Here is a 17,975-nt window from a genome sequence, read left to right as displayed (position 1 = left end):
TTTCGTGATAATAGAATGTCGAATGTTCATTTACCCAATCAATTATTTTTATGTTCTTATCCATGAAATTGGACTCACCCAGTTATTAGGCGGGCCGGTCTTTCCGTTCTCCAGTTTTTTACCGTCATGCCAGACATAATAGTCATCGTAAGGTTTGATGCGTTTCACGCTCTTCTTGAACCATTCGTGCTCGTCGGAGGAATGATTCGGGACGTAATCCATGATCACTTTCAGGCCCCACTCGTGGGCTACCTTTATCAGATTATCGAGGTCCGTCATATTTCCGAACAATGGATCGATTTCGTAGAAGTTCGATATATCGTAACCGAAATCGGCCATGGGGCTTTTGTTGATGGGGGACAACCAGAAAGCGTCGACGCCTATTGCTTTCAAGTAGTCTATCTTGCTGACGACACCTACGGTCGAAGAGAAGTCGATTAGCGAAAAGAAACTTCATCCGTGATTTCTGTGATTGTGTGTTGGATTAGTCGATTTAATTTGAGTGTACGCTGCCATAATAAACATGCACTTGACTGAGATTAACACTGGAAGCATCAACCTTTGAAGTTGTCAGAATTACGGCTGTGCACTTGGGAGACAAAAGTTATTATGCCTCAGAATTAGGGGTGTCCGGGATTCCCGAAAATATTCGGGATTCCCGTAAAATGTCCGAGATTCCCGAGAATATTCGGGATTCTCGAGTTTATGCGGGATCCCGAGTTGTTTTGGGATTCCCGAGAATACACGTGATCCCGCAAAAATCCGGGATTCCCGAAAATGTACGGGATCTCGAAAATGTTCGGGAATCCCGGATGTATTCGGGTTTTTGAAATTCTCGGGATTCCATCCCGATCCCGGGAGGAATTCCCGTCCCGACCGGGATCCCGCACACCCCTACTCAGAACTCTACATCCTCAGCAGCAACCAATCACTTCAAACTACCCTGCGTACCCAAATAAAATCCATCCAGCATATTATCTATACTCTAGATTCTAGAGGCTTCTTTAGGCAGCCTAATCACTAAAAGGAAAAGTAGTCTCAAGAAAGGAGCAACGTACCGTTCAAATCCCCGATGCCATCGCCGTTGCTGTCTTTAAAGCTTCTGGGATAAACCTGATAGAGCGACATCGACTTCCACCAGTCTGCATCGGCCTTTTTGTCAGCGCAGGCAACGGCCACGCATACTACAAAAAACACCACCACTGTCCTCATGTTTCCTAAACATACGGAAAACGTTAAATTAATCGCTCGATTGATCGTTCGAGATATCGCGTTGATTTTTACTGTAATATTACGTTGAGTCTACGAGTTGCGAATTTACTAGTAGATGTCAAAAAATAAAATGGCTTCGAACGAGCTCTAACTACTGCAGTTTCGAGTAAACAAATTGTGGGGACCTGTACTCCATACAGACTGCGAATGGATCGGATGTTTCTTAATTACCTAACATTGTAACACCAACTGCTGGCGAAAGTGAACACAGTTCATTTATAGCCGCGTAATTGGACCAGCGGGATGATATTCGTATGCAAATGGGGATCTATCTTATTTATCGCGTCTTGGTTTGTTGTTCGAGCGATAGAATAGTTTTTAGAGGAGTAGAGAGTAAGGATTGACGGGTTCCATGTTTGTTTCGGCCACGACTTCTTCAATTTTATGTGCACTTTAAATGATTCTTAGAATTTCATAGTTGTGGACGTATAGTGTTATAATAGTGATGTAATTTATAATTGTGAAGGTCGAGTATTAATTTTGAAAAGTAGAGAGTAAGGGGACTTTCATTTAGTAATTAAATTTTGTACATCTAAGTAAAATATACTCTACTGGGATGAAGTTCTTTTTAAAATTACTCTCAATTAAAATTCATACTTGGCAGTCGACAACCACCTCAAACCCTCAACTACAAAATAAAAAAGAATATTTAAGAAACGTCGAAGATTGAGGGAATAGCGACAAGAAAGATAGGTGATATAATTTATAATAAATACCACTGCGTACCTTTTTATTACACCCTCCTCGATGAAGAGTCAAACTATGCGAGTCGACCGAGGCTCGCCAGCTTTTAAAGGCAACGGCGAAACCAATAAACACGCGAAATACGTCAATAAGAATACAATTAGTATATGCAAAGGGAATACTGTTATGTTTCCTTTTGCACCGCGCATTGTTTCATTTCCATCTACTGCGTGTAAGTACAAGTCCAGTTACGTAACAATTAGTTGAACGGAACGACTCTGTCTTGTGTACGTTAATTAGATACAATGGCGCATACGTCAACAATTTCAACAGATTTGGAATATGTCGAAGGGGGAGGTCATCCAATATTATAGAGCAAACAATCAATGTGCGTTATTACTTTCTAAGAAGTCTCGATATGGAGCGTCAATGTTGATTCACGTATTGAGATCTCTTTTAGACAATCTTCAAGGCTGTGGCGTATGTCAGAGGAGGGGGGGGGGGAGATCGTTTCAATATTTCAGAGCAAACAATTATTGTGCATTCTTGTTTTTTAAGAAGTTATTAGGTTGTCCCAAAAGTTTCTTTCGCTTTATTAATAAGTGATACATGCACAATATTTTATATTTTACGTTACATTACCGAATTGTGCACGATACATTTTGCTCCATTACCGTTACAACGTGAATATCTATGAAATTAGATTGTCTATTTATAGAAACACGACCACATAAAATAATTGAGCGCAACTCGCGAAAGAAACTTTCGGGACAACCTAATATTTTGAGAAATTGTTCTCTCAATATGGAGTGTCAATATTGCTTTAACACCTCTTTTGACAATCTTCAAGGTCTTGAAATATGTCGAACGTGAGGGGCGGAGGGTTGGGGGGTATATTCAATGGTCCAGAGCAAACATCGTACATTATTACTTTTTAAGATGTGATTATCTCGATATGAAGTGTCAGTATTGATTCATGCCTTGACATTCCCTTTGAGAATCTTCAAGGTCTTGAAGTACAGGATTATCCAAAAGTATCTTTAGGGTGTTGAATGAGAACATCTATCAAACGTTATGTTTATTTGTTGTCACTTTCTTTTATTTCTAACCTACAATGATAGACAATTTTAACTATTGAGTCGTATATGATTGCAGAGCGTGTTAAAGTGATTAAAATTTATTTTGAAAATCAGTGCTCAATAAAAAATACCCATCGTAAATTACGTGATTTTTTCGGCGTACATAATCGTCCATCAAAGCAAACAATTAGAAATTTTGTTTAAAATTTTGATGAAACTGGATCTGTTCATGATAAAGCAAAGTCTGGCAGACCAAAAACAGTTCGGTCGAATGAAAACATTGCTGCTGTTCGTGAAAGTGTTGGTAATGATCCATCAACTTCAATTCCATGTTGTTCTCAAGAATTGAGTATTTCTTATGGCAGTTTGTGGCGAATTTTGCATAAAGATTTGCATTTGCATGCTTTCAAAATTCAATTAACTCAAGAATTGAAAGAACGTGATCATTTGCAACGGAGAAATTTCGTTAATTGGTTGTTAGAACATCGTTCAATTGATGCATTGTTTTCACGCAACATCATCTTCAGCGATGAAGCTCACTTCACATTGGATGGACGCGTCAATAAGCAAAATTGTCGCAAATGGGGAGATGGAAATCCGAGAGCCGTTAAAGAAACATCACTTCATCAAAAAAAAGTTACTGTTTGGTGTGGATTTTGAACGAAAGGCGTAATCAGTCCATTCTTTTTCGAAAACAAGAATGAAGATGCAATTACAGTGAATGGTGCACGTTATAATGAAATGGTTATTGATTATTTATGGCCGAAATTAAATGGAATCGACATAAGCAATGTTTATTTTCAACAAGACGCAGCTACGTCACACACAACGCGTGAAAACATCAGTTTATTGCGATCGAAATTAAACCTCATTGGATTTTTTTCTTTGGGATTATTTGAAAAGTAAAGTTTATGCCAGTAAACCAGTAACAATTTGTGACCTAAAAAACAACATTAGAAATGAAATTGGTGAATTAAACGAGCAAATATACCAAAATATTATCGAAAATTTTGATTTTCGAATTGATGTCTGTAAACGTGGTCGTGATCATCAGATATCGTTTTTCACACATAATTGTCGTTAATAATACCTGATAATTAAATAAAAATACTAATATAATTAAAAAGAGTATCTATTTTATTTTTAAAAAAATTTCTATAGTCTATTTTGGATAACCCTGTATATCGGAGGAGAGAGAAGGCCATTCTAGAACAAAGAATCATTATGCCTTCCTATTACTTAAGGAGTAAGTCCTCGATACCCCTTTCGACAATCTACAAGGCTGTTGTCCATAACTATTATTAGTTAAAAAGTGTATTTACACCTTAGGAACCAAGATTGGGCGAAAGTTGGAACTTTTTCACCGCTGCAGAAATAAGCTAGTGTTGCGTAATTCTAAATAACTACTTGTTACGTTTATCGCATTATTAGGCAAATTCATTAGTATTTCACTTCACTTGCTTGCTGGTTACCTTTAAACTGTCCATTGAAGCGAAGGACACGTCACAATAAACGGTTGGAGACTTCTTTTCGCGATTATATCGAAAACGTAGCTTTTTCCTTTATGTAAAGTGAATGCAAGAAACAAGGCAGTCTTGTGACTGAAAATAGAACACTCCAATAACTCTTTGGGGCACGATTCGAAAGGAAATGAGTAGACTGCGGATTTTATGCATTTTTGACACAAGTTAATATAAAAAATACACGGTATAGAAATACACTTGCCCAAAATGAGATAATATTATATTAATTGTAGAATATATTCATTACTGTACGCCATAAATGGATAGAATCCATAGTCTAAAAGTAATTCCACGCAAAAATGCAATATCCATTATTTATTCTGCTTCGAAATTATTAGGAAACGACAAATAACATGTTTTCTTGTTATAAAACGATTTAAAATATGTACAAAAGTACAGTTTGTTTTCGAGAGGGAAAGAATTAATTTCTAACAGATGATTAAGCAATAAGAAAATGGTGGCATTAGAAACTTTAGCATTTCCCCTCTATCTGTTTATGTTAAATTAGAACCAGCTTCGACGTTCCTGCTGTTAAGTTAGTAATCTATGGTTACGTTTCGTAGGAATAGCTAGATAGTTGCTTGAACCATAAAGGATTTATCATTGCGGTATCGTGGGTTTCGCGGCAGCGTTGCGTGCCACGTCCGCTGAATTAGCTCTCTGTTTGCGCAGTTCGATTAAACAAGCACGTAGCTACAACCAAGGTAAATAAATTATGGCCATTGGCTACTCCTTTTGTCGCCAACACAAAGGATCGATGCGCGCGTAGATCAATGACGCCTGTCGAATATCCGTTTGCACGGCGCACGAGCTCGTGTCGGCCTACATTAATCATACACTAATGGAGAAAGTTATTTTCCGAGTTTCAAGTGTCAACTATGAGTAATTATGCTAAAAGCGATGTAAAATTTCTTTGGGAATCATTACTGTAAAGGGCCTTCTGTGACAAATTTTCGTGACTTGCCTGAAACGAAACGAAAACATCGTTAGTGTGGAATCTTATCTTTGGTACGAAAATTAATCAAAATTGAACTCGAGAGAAGAAAGAGACTTTATTTAATTTATAGTTTTCCGAGTATTTGGTCGTTGGATGAGCCTTGGTAAATTATTAATGTATATGGAAAGGTAATTCTGAAATTTAAAATCATTAATTAATCAAGTCATGTTACTTGATTTTGATTAGGACTCATTTATAAATTAAACTGCGTGCTTTGCAAAAGCAAGGTATGGAAGCTCCTAGCATTTTCAACTTCTACACATAGACAACCAGAGAAAACTTCCACGTGCGACCTATTAAGGATTAATGACAGTTATTTACACGAATATGTCTATTTAAAAGTACACATACATGTAAATATTCTTCGACTTTTGCGAAGAATGGCCTGCGATAAGCGTTAACCACTAGTTAAACCAACCTGAGTATAATGGTTTTGCTACAAGACATTCAAGGAACATAAGGATTGTTCCATAAACACGTGGAATGCCTTGTGAAATAATCGTCAAAGGGTTGGAATTAGTTTTGACTCACCTGTGTTTAATTCTTGCAGGTATTCGTTGAGCTTCGCGACCAGTTTCGTTACTCCAACATTTTCAAATGTTGGAAATGTTTAATTGCCAATTGCATAAGTTTTATTTATTACTCATATTCGAGGAAATCTTTGACGATGAAAATGACACGTTAGAAATTTATCGAGACTTGCGCCATGATCCAATGAGCATCGATAAGGAATTATTTTTATTCGTTTATTATTAATTTGAGTATCGATTGTACACACGTGGAGTGTACAGTAAATCTTCATAATTTACAAAGTGTAATGTCACATATGTATATACACCAGGAATTATGTTACTGGTACTTGTATTAGGTGGTCCCAAAAGTTTCTTTCGTAATTTGGACTCAATTATTTGTGCGATAGTGTTTATATAAATAGACAATCTAATTTCTTAGATGTTGATGTTGTAACAGTAATGGAGCAAAATGAATCGTACAAAATTCAATAATGGAACATTAGATATAAAATATTGTGCATGTATTACTTATTAATAAAACGAAAGAAACTTTTAGGACAACCTAATACATCTGTTATACTTAAAGGGACCGAGAATGCTTATAAATATAATAATACACGAATACAATGAATGCGTTGACGAAGAATTGAAATTAATCAATTAATCGTCCAAGTATTTTTTGGTCCATTCGTTTCTGACAATGTCTACTTTGCTGAAGGACAGAGACACGACTGAACGGGTTTCCAGTATAGTTCCACCGTGATGTTCGTGATGACTATCATCCCCTTTGCTGACGAAGACCACACCGACCGATGGGGGGATCTTTATCTTCTTATCAACCGAGAGACTTCTATATTAATAAAGGAAGAATTTATGGAGCACATTATTTAAACCCATATGTGGAGTCTTCATTCTAACATCTAATAATTAAAAAATCTAGTTGACTGATAAATATTTTCATGAATCAGAAATTACTAATGAATACAAATAATATCGATTCATTTGAAATAATATCATTCAACATCACAAAATTTTCATATTATAATTCCAATCACCATAAATCATATTATATTATTTAATATCATTGAACAAATATCGTTTCAATGAATATCACTTTGAAAATTCCCAGGTCACGGATAAAAATGATGTCGAAACTGTAACCGATATAGAAATCTAACCCATATCAAAATTTCTCGTTCATTCTAACTTCCAAATTTCACTCATTTATTTTTCTAACCATCCTAAATCTATAAATTTATCTCAACTCAGAATTTCTCGTTCATTCTAACTCCAAGTTCCAAAATTTCACTCATCTTTTTTTTTTTTTTAAACTCCCAGTACAGTTTCGTGCACGCTGAAAAAGTACTTTCCCTTCGTCGACAGCGTCTCCAGGAAAGTATGCAACGATGCACGCTCCCGTCTACCATAATTGCGCCGATTCATCACCGACGACTCGGTTTATTAGATAAATAAAACGTTATTGCGGCCGTTGCGCAACAACCGTGCACTCACCTTGGCAATAAATCAGATCTACCAGTGGCGTAATACAGATGCAATCGTCTCGATACGTTATCGAACACCGATAAGTCCACGGTTTCCTCCTCGTGGCCAAGATTCACCACTGCGTAAATAGATCCGTCCTTTAAGGTTTCCCTGCAAAGTTCACGACAGAGATCATGTTTAAGGCTCGAAGGGGATGCGAATCGACGAATCGGCTAGATCGAATGTGAACGTAATTTCGAACCGTCGACGATTCGAACGATTAACTTTAAACATTCGCCTGATGATTGCTCCTTTCCATCCCCCTCGGTGATTGAAATTTGCTTCGTCGTGATTCACCTGGGATCGATTGCTTACCTGGCGAAAGAAAAAACGTTCTCGTTCAAGAGCTTCGTGATTAAGTTCCCATTCTTGGCCATCGGCGATTTCTTCAGATTCGAAAGCGTCTTGTAAAAGCTGTAGTAGGAGTGCTCGTCTTCCTTCTCCGACGCCAGGTTGAGGGTTTTATAATTCTCGTTCACTGGCAGCCAGGTTTTCGGGTTCGTCGAGAATCCTGCGATATTTTTATTGCAGTTTTAGTCAGGTTAGAAGAGTTATTTCGGAGGATGAGTTTACCTGGATAAGAATGCTCACGAAATGATGCAGAGAAACTTTAACGCGAATGTGATATAAAAGCTCTCTCCTGACGAGGAAACGGTTGTTCCACCGGTTGTTTAATTGAAATTGAAATTGGTTGTTTTTTTTCGGGAGAAGAATCTAAATAAATTTTTGAATGATCGTTGCTGAATCAACAAATGTTCATATACGCTATAATTATGAAAAGCACCATGTATTGTTGAAAGATTTATACGACATTGACGACCGGTGATAACTTTGATGAAGACACAACTAGCGTTAAAAATTGCTCGAGTCTTTATTGGGAGACTTATTTAACGTTCAAGTAGTCCAGAGGAGCTATTAGTATTAACAGTGGAGTCTCGAATGGTTTCTTTGTGTCCCCAGCTTATTATTACCTCAATTTCTCTTAAACGCTTCGCGCAATGTAATCGAACGAACCGTTTTACGTAAGAAATCTGCTGGAGACACGGAAATTTGTTTCATCGCAATCGATAGACGGCTCGCTTCGCTGGCAGGCATCGATACGTCTATGTAACCCAGGATGAAACTTAATCTCGTTAACAAATTCTCATTCGAGGGTGTCGTGACTCTTCGGTTTAAAGTTTTAGAGTCATCTTGGGAAGACAGATGTCTAAGAGATTCCTCACGTAGATTGTCAATTACTATTAGATTATATTAGGTTGTCCCGAAAGTTTCTTTCGCGAGTTGCGCTCAATTATTTTATGTGGTCGTGTTTATATAAATAGACAATCTAATTTCGTAGATATTCATGTTGTAACAGTAACGGAGCAAAATGAATCGTGCACAATTTAGTAATGTAACATAAAACATAAAATATTGTGCATGTATTACTTATTAATAAAGGGAAAGAAACTTTTGGGACAACTTAATATGATTCTGAATTAATCAAAATCAAATTTAGAATTTCTAAGGTTCCGAATAATGAATGGAATTCAAATAAATCTGGAAATTAACGAAACGAGGGTGGTATATATGTACATATTAGGTCGAGTCATAAGTAACCTCCGATGCAGCTAAATAGAATCTCATTGTTCGTATCTACCCACTATGAGTTACCATGACAACAAGTTTTTGTTTTCACTATATGGACGAGGCTTCTGTTAGTCTTTTGTCAACTGTTTTGTGTGATACACGTTACGTTAAACTGATTTTTTTTTTCACCTCTGAAATGGATAGTCAAAAAGTACATATTCGTCATGTAATGCTTTGGGAATTTAAACAAGGCAATAGTCCTAAGGCGACAGCTGACAAAATATGCAGTGTATATGGTGAAGGACTAATAACTGATCGGGCGGTTAGAAATTTGTTTATAAAATTCCGTTCTGGAGATACGACCTTAAAAGACGAACCGAGGGCAGGACGTCCTTCCGACTTTGACGACAACCTTTTAAAGGTAATATTGGAGCAAAATCCACGTCAATCAACAAGAGGTATAGCAGAAAGGTTGAACACATCACAATCAACTGTTAACCGCCACCTAGAGAAATTAGAGAAAGTCAGCAAGTTACGAGTATGGGTACCTTACAATCTCAGTGAACGGAATAAAAAAGACCGCATGTCAATCGCCACAAGTCTGCTCTCACGGGTAAAAAATTAACCCTTTTTAAACAGGATTGTAACAGGCCATGAGAAATGGGTTACCTATAACAATATAGTCCGCAAAAGACAGTGGCTTGATAAGGATCAACCATCCCTACCAGATCCGAAAGCAATCATCCATGGCAAAAAGATTTTACTGTGTGTATCGTGGGATTGTCAAGGAATAATTCACCACGAATTGTTGAAGTCAAATTTAACGATTCCTGCAGATAGATACGTTCAGCAGTTGCAAAGAGTACAAAAGAAACTCAATGAAAAGCGTCCTGCACTCGTCAATCGCAGAAACGTCATCTTTTACACGACAATGTGTGACCACATACAGCAAGGGTGACTGAAGAAAAGATTCTTGAGCTTGGATGGTCTGTTTTACCACATCCACCTTACTCCCCGGATCTTGCCCCGACAGACTACCACCTTTTCTGTTCCTTACAAAACTTTTTGAATCGAAAAACCTTCAATTCTGAGGAGCAAGTCAGGCAGGCTGTCGAAAACTTCTTCCAGTCCAAGCCAACCACATTATACAAGGATGGAATTGATAAATTCCCAGGAAGATGGGAGAAGGTTATAGATAATAGTGGTGAATACATAATAAATTAATATAATATTGTTATTTAAAGAAAGCAAAATAAATGTGTGATAAAATAACAGAAGTAACTTATGACTCGACCTAACATTTCTAATAATATTGCTAGGAATTTCATCGGTTCGAGAGGAATATATGTGTTCAACTGTTCATACTTGAGCTACCAACGAATGTCCTTAGCGTGATTAATCTCTAATACCTACGGCAGCGCAGCAGAGGGATTAAGGACACTAAGACGATAAAAGCACGCGTGGTTGACAGGAGCGTGAAAATTTGATAACTATAAAGTAACTTCACGAACCATAATTGCTCCCTTCATTAATAGACCAATGTACGAATATTCTTAGCTCAGTCTCTGAGATATCCTAACACCCTCTAAATTTAATTAAGGACTCCCTTAATCGTTCAAAAATTGTTCGTGTCAACAATGTTTGACTCTCCTTTCTTTAGTCTTTCCCCCCACAAAAGTTCTAACATTTCTAGTGTCCTTAGATGATCTTAGATATCTTTTAAATATCTCACCAGCTGATGTGGTATTGTCCCATTGGAAAGGAGTCCTGGCCGGATCCCTGGAGGATTTTTCGTACCCTTCTTTGCCTGCGTTGCATCCCTGCGGGTCCTGTGTGTCTTCCCAGGAGATATGAGTGTCATTCATGCCGATCTCTTCGCCATTGTACGTCACGCTAACGCCTGGCAGCAGAAGCGCCATAAGAGTCATGACACGGGCTTTTTGCTCACCTAATCGAGCTACCAGCCTCGATTTATCGTGGTTTCCATTCTGCGTAAACAATTTTCATTTTCATTTACCTTATATTTACTACACTGTATACTATACTATACTGTATTTCATGTTGAACATTTTCTTATAACTTTTCTATCAACTTTTTCTGAATCCTTTCCTATACTCGTCCTCAGAAAAACTTCCGTTATCCTAAACAAACTGTAACCATTTGCAACTCACCACCCAGTTAGCAGTGCTGCCATACGGCATGTTCGAAATCCACTTGTTGATCACGTTCTGGAAATCCGCCGCGGTCGAATTTTTGTCCAGGTCCACGAGCATCTTGAAATTGAATGGGAAATGTGCCCCTGACACGTAATACTTCATGGTCATCGACATGTTCGTATAAGCCTCCATCATCATGATCCTAGGGGAGTCCTTGTACTCGTCGAGAACCTCCCTCCACCCCCGCACGACCTCGTACGTTTGCGGCTGATCCTCCGTGTATATTTTCACGGTGTAATCGTACACGTCGGGGTTGCTCGTTTTCCCTGACAGTGGCTCGTCCAGGAATCTGTTGTCTTCGCAGAGGTGGTTCACCGCGTCCACCCTGAACCCGTCCACCCCTTTGTCCAGCCAGAACCTCATGATGTTCTGGAAAACGTTCGTCATTTTTAGAAATTTACTTTATATCTCCAGTACAGTAAAACCTGTTTTTGTGCTGTCCTTTTTTATGCGATTTTATTTTTATGCGATTGGTTTCGTGCGATTTATCTTTATGCGGTATATGAATCTTAGCGGCGTTAGCACCAGTTTAATGTTTCCTATCAATGTACATATACATGCTGTGGACGAACTCTGATTACGTGGTCCCCATGACAACGATGTATCTGGACTTCGCGATGCTCTGTTCATTTATTTTACACAATCTCGTGACAAGGAAGAGTCAGTTACGTACATATTGTCGCTCGACGCGCGAACAGTACATATACGCTTCGTATTCAGAGTTTTAGCCACGATTCACGTAATTAAGGATTCATTTTGTAGCGAGATTAAAAGTGAATCAATTAGTTACTGTTGTTTATATTTATATGTAGTTTTTATGATTTTTATTTTTATTTATTTTTTTTATTTTTTTTAAAATCCTATCTTCAAGCGACGAAAGCGATTTTCAACCAATTCATCACAAGAAGATGCGCGTTTTGGATTACGACGAGTAGTAGCAAACTATTCAATGTATAATCTGAAAATTTCTCCATGTATATGTACAATGAGGAATTAAATATTTTTACTATTTCTTTAGGTCTAATTTAATTATTTAATTTAATTGAAAGCATTCTCTCATCTATTTCATAAATCATTGATGTATTTTCCAAGTCCGACTTTTTTTATGCGGTCCCTATCCACCGCACAAAAACAGGTTTTACTGTATATGTTCATTGGTGTATTTAATGTGTAATACTCTCATGTGTCATTTTTCTATTTAATATTCTCGTGTGTCATATATAATATTTTCATGTGGCATTCTCCTATAGGATATTCTAATTTAAGTTATGGATGGATAGCGACGCATTTAAGGGAATAAGAATGTACATACATTCAAAAATATATACGAAATATCTACATATACAGGTGTATAAAATATGTGAAGTATAATATATAATATATAAAATATATGAAGTATTATATGAAGCATATGAAATCCACAAACAATAAGACACACATTCCTCCAAACTTCAATTCTCCGTCTACATCCGTCTAAAATATAAATTTGCCCAAACATCCACCCCCATCGACAAGCCTAACCACATCCTCTGTTCCCACCTCGCAGAAATTGCATCGACACGCTTTCGAATGTCGAAACTTGGGAACAATTCTCGAACTACCAACGAATTCTATTATACGCATATTGGATCTCGCGAATATATGTATATTGGATGTCACTAGACGAGTACCGCGAGCGATCGAAGTTCTGAATAGTTCGTCTCCGTTGATTAAAATTCGACCGCTACATGTCGCGTTGCGCCAAAATTCCGAGGGTAAATTCTCAGGCTTCTATCTAAATTTTACGCAACGTCTATATCCGCAATTTCTGTTTCATCCTGCGTAGGATCCGCGAAGCTGTAGCGTGTATTAATGTAGTCTAATGGATTCGACGAGGTCTAGTCGTATTTGCGCGATAGCTGCTTCATCGATCGTCGCTACCCCTCCAAATGCGTCTATTAAAATTTCAACCTGGTGTGAAAGTTTAAGGGATTCCATTCAGACCAAACGAAATCGCGGATTCGGGTCGCTCGAGGATTTTAGATGATATCTTACTCAGGTATTCTGCCGTCGGATTTATAAAATGTTCAACTATTCGAGGTACAAGTCCGACTTAACACTTTATGCAATTTTTATCGAAGATTTACTTCATGCCTCTGTATAAATGAAACTGGGTTGACTTGGACAAAATTGTAGCACGACTTCAAGTAGAAGTTTTGATACGTCACAAAAATCCTTTTCTGGAGAAAGTGGTGCAAGGTGTCATAAAATGTTTCATATCTTTCTCGTTCTTGCTTTTACGACGAAAATGTATAGAATGAAAGTTATTGGAAATGAAGGCTGGAAACTTTCCGGTTCTATACACAATGTTGATAGAATCGATGATAACCGAGATATCGAGCCGAATGTTGGAAAATTCGATACTTTGCTAAGAAGGTGACAGAAGAGTACTCAAGAAAATAAATATAATTATAATTATAATATAGAACAATTATAATATAGAAAATAATCATATGTATGTTATCTGGTCCAGAGAATAAAATAAAAAATCTATACTTGGGAATACAGACACGGTGTAAATAAATGACTCAGCGTGTTTAATTATCATTGCTGTACGTTTGTAGTGAGGAGACCTTAACTATGGCGTGGAAACGTATGGCAATGATAACATCTTAAGTGCCTGCTCGTAGCAGCCTGTACCATTGTTACAAGTTAAATAATCGAACTCGTTACCCAATGAAAACATAACGCTATTGTCTTTATATTTGCCATTCTCATTCGTCTCCGTTGTTGTTCTCGCCAAATTCGTGGCATCGAATTCAAAATTGTGCCTTTTTATAAGAAACATCTTTCGTAGCTCTTCTGTTCTTCGTTATTTCTCTTTCTGCGCGAAGAAACGAAGCTAATGAAATCGCGTAGAGCGTTCCGGGAACCCTACGAGTAGGATAACCATCTATAAAAGAGGCAATCTGTGCAATCAGTGAAATAAATGAGGAATCTGCTCATTTAGAAAATCTCCATCGTTATCGTGGTAGTCAAAGGTAATCAGAACTCTGATACGCGCAAGATATTCCTCGTGGGACTTTCGTAGAAAGCGTAGCAAGTACTTCATCCAAGCTAGAATGGAAGATTATCATCGAATTGGGCGTTTATTATGTCATTAACGAATACCAGTTAGACGAGGAGTTTAATTCTGCAGATAATATTTTAATATCCAGGAAATTAATTTAACAGCGCATTTAAATTTTCGCCGAAGAGTTTAATAGAATATTATACTCGATAATGAAAAGTGAAACCAATTTGCACTGTTATTAAGTAAATTATCAATCGAATAGGTTGAATATAGAAATACTTTTGCCCAGAAAATTGAATTAGTCAGCAGAATGAGTTCATAAATGTTGGGAAGAGTACATATGTCGCGTTGAGCGCTTAATAAAACCCCTCCCTATGAATGCCGCGTTGTTTTTCACATGTGTCACGTCACAGTATTTTCCACAATATTTCTGCACCTATGCACATCATGGAAAACACTCTCCAATAGACGTTACGTGTTTTTAAAAGGTCCGTCCCGAGAATACACAAATTTACATGATACATCAGTTACAAAAACAAACGAGAATCACGCTTAGGTATGTTACCGATGCAACGAGCTATAAAACACAAAATAAATAAATACTGTCACAATATCGACTACGACGGAAAAAAAAGTAGTACTATTCATGGTTGGAATGAAAACGAGACTTTGCTTAGTAATTTAATCTTAGCGCGGATTTCATCCAAGCGCCATCACAACGATCTCGTAATCGGATATCGCGACTTCGACCAGTGCCGCGTGATTAATTTTAATTATTTCGCCTACCTTCATTTCGCGTACAACGTGTTCGCTGACGTAGTTCAAATCTGGTTGTTCCGGAGCGAAGTGGTGGAGGTAGTACGCCTGTCGTTCCTCTCTCCATGTCCAAGCTGATCCACCGAATACGCTCACCTTTGCGAACAAAATTCAAAAGTTAGAGAAATTAGAGAAATTCAAGAGATTGGAGAAGTTAAAGAAATTAGAGAAATTGAAAAAAAAAATAAACAATTAGAGAAATTTAAGAGATAAGAGAAATTCAAGAGATAAGAGAAATTCAAGAGATAAGAGAAATTCAAGAGATAAGAGAAATTCAAGAGATAAGAGAAATTCAAGAGATAAGAGAAATTAAAGAAACTAGCTAGTTATTGTTGCTCGCTCGCTTCACGAGCTTGCGAATAGGGTTGTTCTTGCTCGCTTAATTCATGTAGCTATTCATGTTTATTTTGTGCGCGACCCTTTACGGGCCACACAAAGAACTTCCCGATTTCCGATTACAGCGTCATCTATCGCGAATAAAAAAAATGTTTGAAACTAGTGTTTTGAAAAGGTCTCATAGGCAGTTTCCACAGTGCATGATAAAAAATGAGGTGTTCCATTAAAAAAATAGAATAGATAGAATTTTTGAAACCCTAAAACATTTTTCTAAACCATTTTTCTTACAAATGTTCCATTTTGGAAATATTTGACTGTTTCCATACTTTTGGACCACCCTGTACATGTATATGTATATATACCATGTATATATACATGTGTTATACATATGCATACAAATGTAATAATAGCAATATACGTATGTATATTATTTCCGTTTAGTTATTAAATTAAATTTATATTCTCCCATATAGATTGCGTTATTGAGTTAAGTTTTCTTAAAAAAACTAAAAGACTACTGGATCGAATTAGAACAAAATCTAACCAGCTCTAAGTTAGATTGATACACATCGATTGCATCATCGATCATTTTGATCTCGCTATAAGTTTTTTAGAAAACGTTAACGAAAAATTTGTTTACATACGTTCACATACGCGCGCGCGCACGAACAATTTGTTAAAAATAGGCTAAAATAACTCCAATGACCTTGAAACATGGAGATCTGCTAAAAAAATCGATTTTTCATTTTAGGGACAAATGCAATAACTTCCCTATAAATCGGGAAGTTAATTAGAGAATTATTATGTCATTATGAAGATTGTAGTAGACCATAAGGCTTTGGTAGGTCCAAACTTCCCGAAATACAGACTTCATCCAAACTAATTTTCAATAAAACACGACACATGGAATAAAATAAAATCAAGCCTGTTATTCTCTACCCTGTTAGTCTCTACAGTAATTAAAAGTAAAAAATTGCCCACAAAGTGTGCCACTTCCAAGCTCATCGATTTGAATGAAGCATACGCAACTGAAATGGAATAAAACTCACCCAGTTATTGGGTCGAACGACAGTGCCGTTCGCAAGTACTTTGCCCTTGTGCCATACGTAATAATTATCGTAAGGTTCGATGTTCTGCAAGCTCTTCTGGAACCATTCGTGTTTGTCGGAGCTATGATTCGGAACGAGATCCATGATTACCCTCAAGGACTTGTTGTGCGCAGCTCTCACCAACTCGTCGAAGTCCTGCAGAGTGCCGAAAGTGGGATTTATATTTCGAAAGTCGGATATATCGTAGCCAGAATCGACCATCGGGCTGGGATAGATGGGAGACATCCAGAACGCGTCGACGTTTGAGTCGATCAGGTGCTGTAGCTTGCTTTGTATACCTGAAACCGTAAAAAAATCGGTTCTCAATCAAGTATCGACCTTTGTGGTCGGCCATCGACGGATTCCTCCGATTTCTGCGGTCGTGTATCTCGATTGAATAACGAAGAATCTGGTCGATCATTTCGGGTTGTTACCGAGGTGTAACGTTATTTGGTTTAAGTGAATAATATTTTACATACATTATGCAATACACTGTTGTTTATGGATCTTTTATGGATTATCGTGGTATTGAAGCGAAAATAAGAAATTGCATGTAATTAACACTATGGAATTAAGGCAACATTTATTAATTCTTTCCATTAGAAATGATTGTCTGAACACTGATAAAATCTATTTTCAATAAATAATTAAGAGAAATAGAAACATAAATGAAAATATATCTTGTCTTCCAAACGGTATAACACGTATATTATTATTAATATTCTACTCGGAATTCTCCCATATTTCCCACATACTTTTCCTAGTAAAATTATCAACTTGTAGAATCCTACCACAGGAAATCATTTACTTTTTCTAAGTTATCGATCAAAGTTAACTAAAGTTGAGTTAATTAATATAGAATTTACAGTGAAATAATTGAGTTTCTCCAAGCACAAATCCTCAGACGAGAGGAGCATACCTTTCAAATCCCCGGTGCCATCTCCGTCACTGTCCTTAAAGCTCCTAGGATAAATCTGATAAAGCGACATCGTCCGCCACCAGTCTGGGTCATCCCGAACGCTCCCAGCGACCAGGGACAACGATATTACACAAAACACTATTACGGTCCTCATGTTGCCGCCTAAACACACAGAATAAGCCGTTGAATATGAAATTAGGCGCTTAATTAGCCATCGTGACTTCGGGGGGGCTCCCGCTGGCCGCAACAACCACGATGCTCGACGGATCACGCGATGGATCCTTGAATTTCCGAGTTCGCAATTTTACTGGAAGACGAAAGAAGACGACAATAGCTTCCAAGGATCGAAAGTCACGATTTCGAGTTGATC

General features: G+C 37.4%; 2 protein-coding genes across 7 annotated transcripts in view; one reads left to right on the top strand and one right to left on the bottom strand.

Annotated features, from left to right (window-relative positions):
- Positions 1-17,975, top strand: part of LOC128890201 (dual specificity calcium/calmodulin-dependent 3',5'-cyclic nucleotide phosphodiesterase 1-like) — a 106,080-nt gene that overhangs the window by 52,518 nt on the left and 35,587 nt on the right. The window lies entirely within an intron of this gene.
- Positions 273-17,975, bottom strand: part of LOC128890203 (alpha-glucosidase-like) — a 41,149-nt gene continuing 23,446 nt past the window's right edge. For 3 of the 5 annotated variants that reach the window (XM_054148484.1, XM_054148482.1, XM_054148485.1), the window contains exons 2-9: positions 17,606-17,767; positions 16,648-16,985; positions 15,233-15,358; positions 11,350-11,763; positions 10,911-11,166; positions 7,925-8,120; positions 7,580-7,720; positions 6,281-6,917 (exon numbers count right to left, since the gene is read on the bottom strand). In XM_054148484.1, the coding sequence (XP_054004459.1) occupies positions 6,728-6,917; positions 7,580-7,720; positions 7,925-8,120; positions 10,911-11,166; positions 11,350-11,763; positions 15,233-15,358; positions 16,648-16,985; positions 17,606-17,759 (1,815 nt within the window). In that variant the 5' untranslated portion in view covers positions 17,760-17,767 and the 3' untranslated portion in view covers positions 6,281-6,727. Of the gene's footprint in view, positions 417-1,058; positions 1,218-6,280; positions 6,918-7,579; positions 7,721-7,924; positions 8,121-10,910; positions 11,167-11,349; positions 11,764-15,232; positions 15,359-16,647; positions 16,986-17,605 lie in introns of those variants that run through there. The other 2 variants (XR_008460585.1, XM_054148483.1) reach the window with 2 other exon arrangements.

Source organism: Hylaeus anthracinus, unplaced genomic scaffold (genome assembly GCF_026225885.1).
Source record: "Hylaeus anthracinus isolate JK02 unplaced genomic scaffold, UHH_iyHylAnth1.0_haploid 12000, whole genome shotgun sequence".
Classification (NCBI taxonomy): Eukaryota; Metazoa; Arthropoda; class Insecta; order Hymenoptera; family Colletidae; genus Hylaeus; species Hylaeus anthracinus.
Note: the sequence above shows the minus strand (reverse complement) of the source record. Positions and strands in the feature narration are given on the sequence as shown.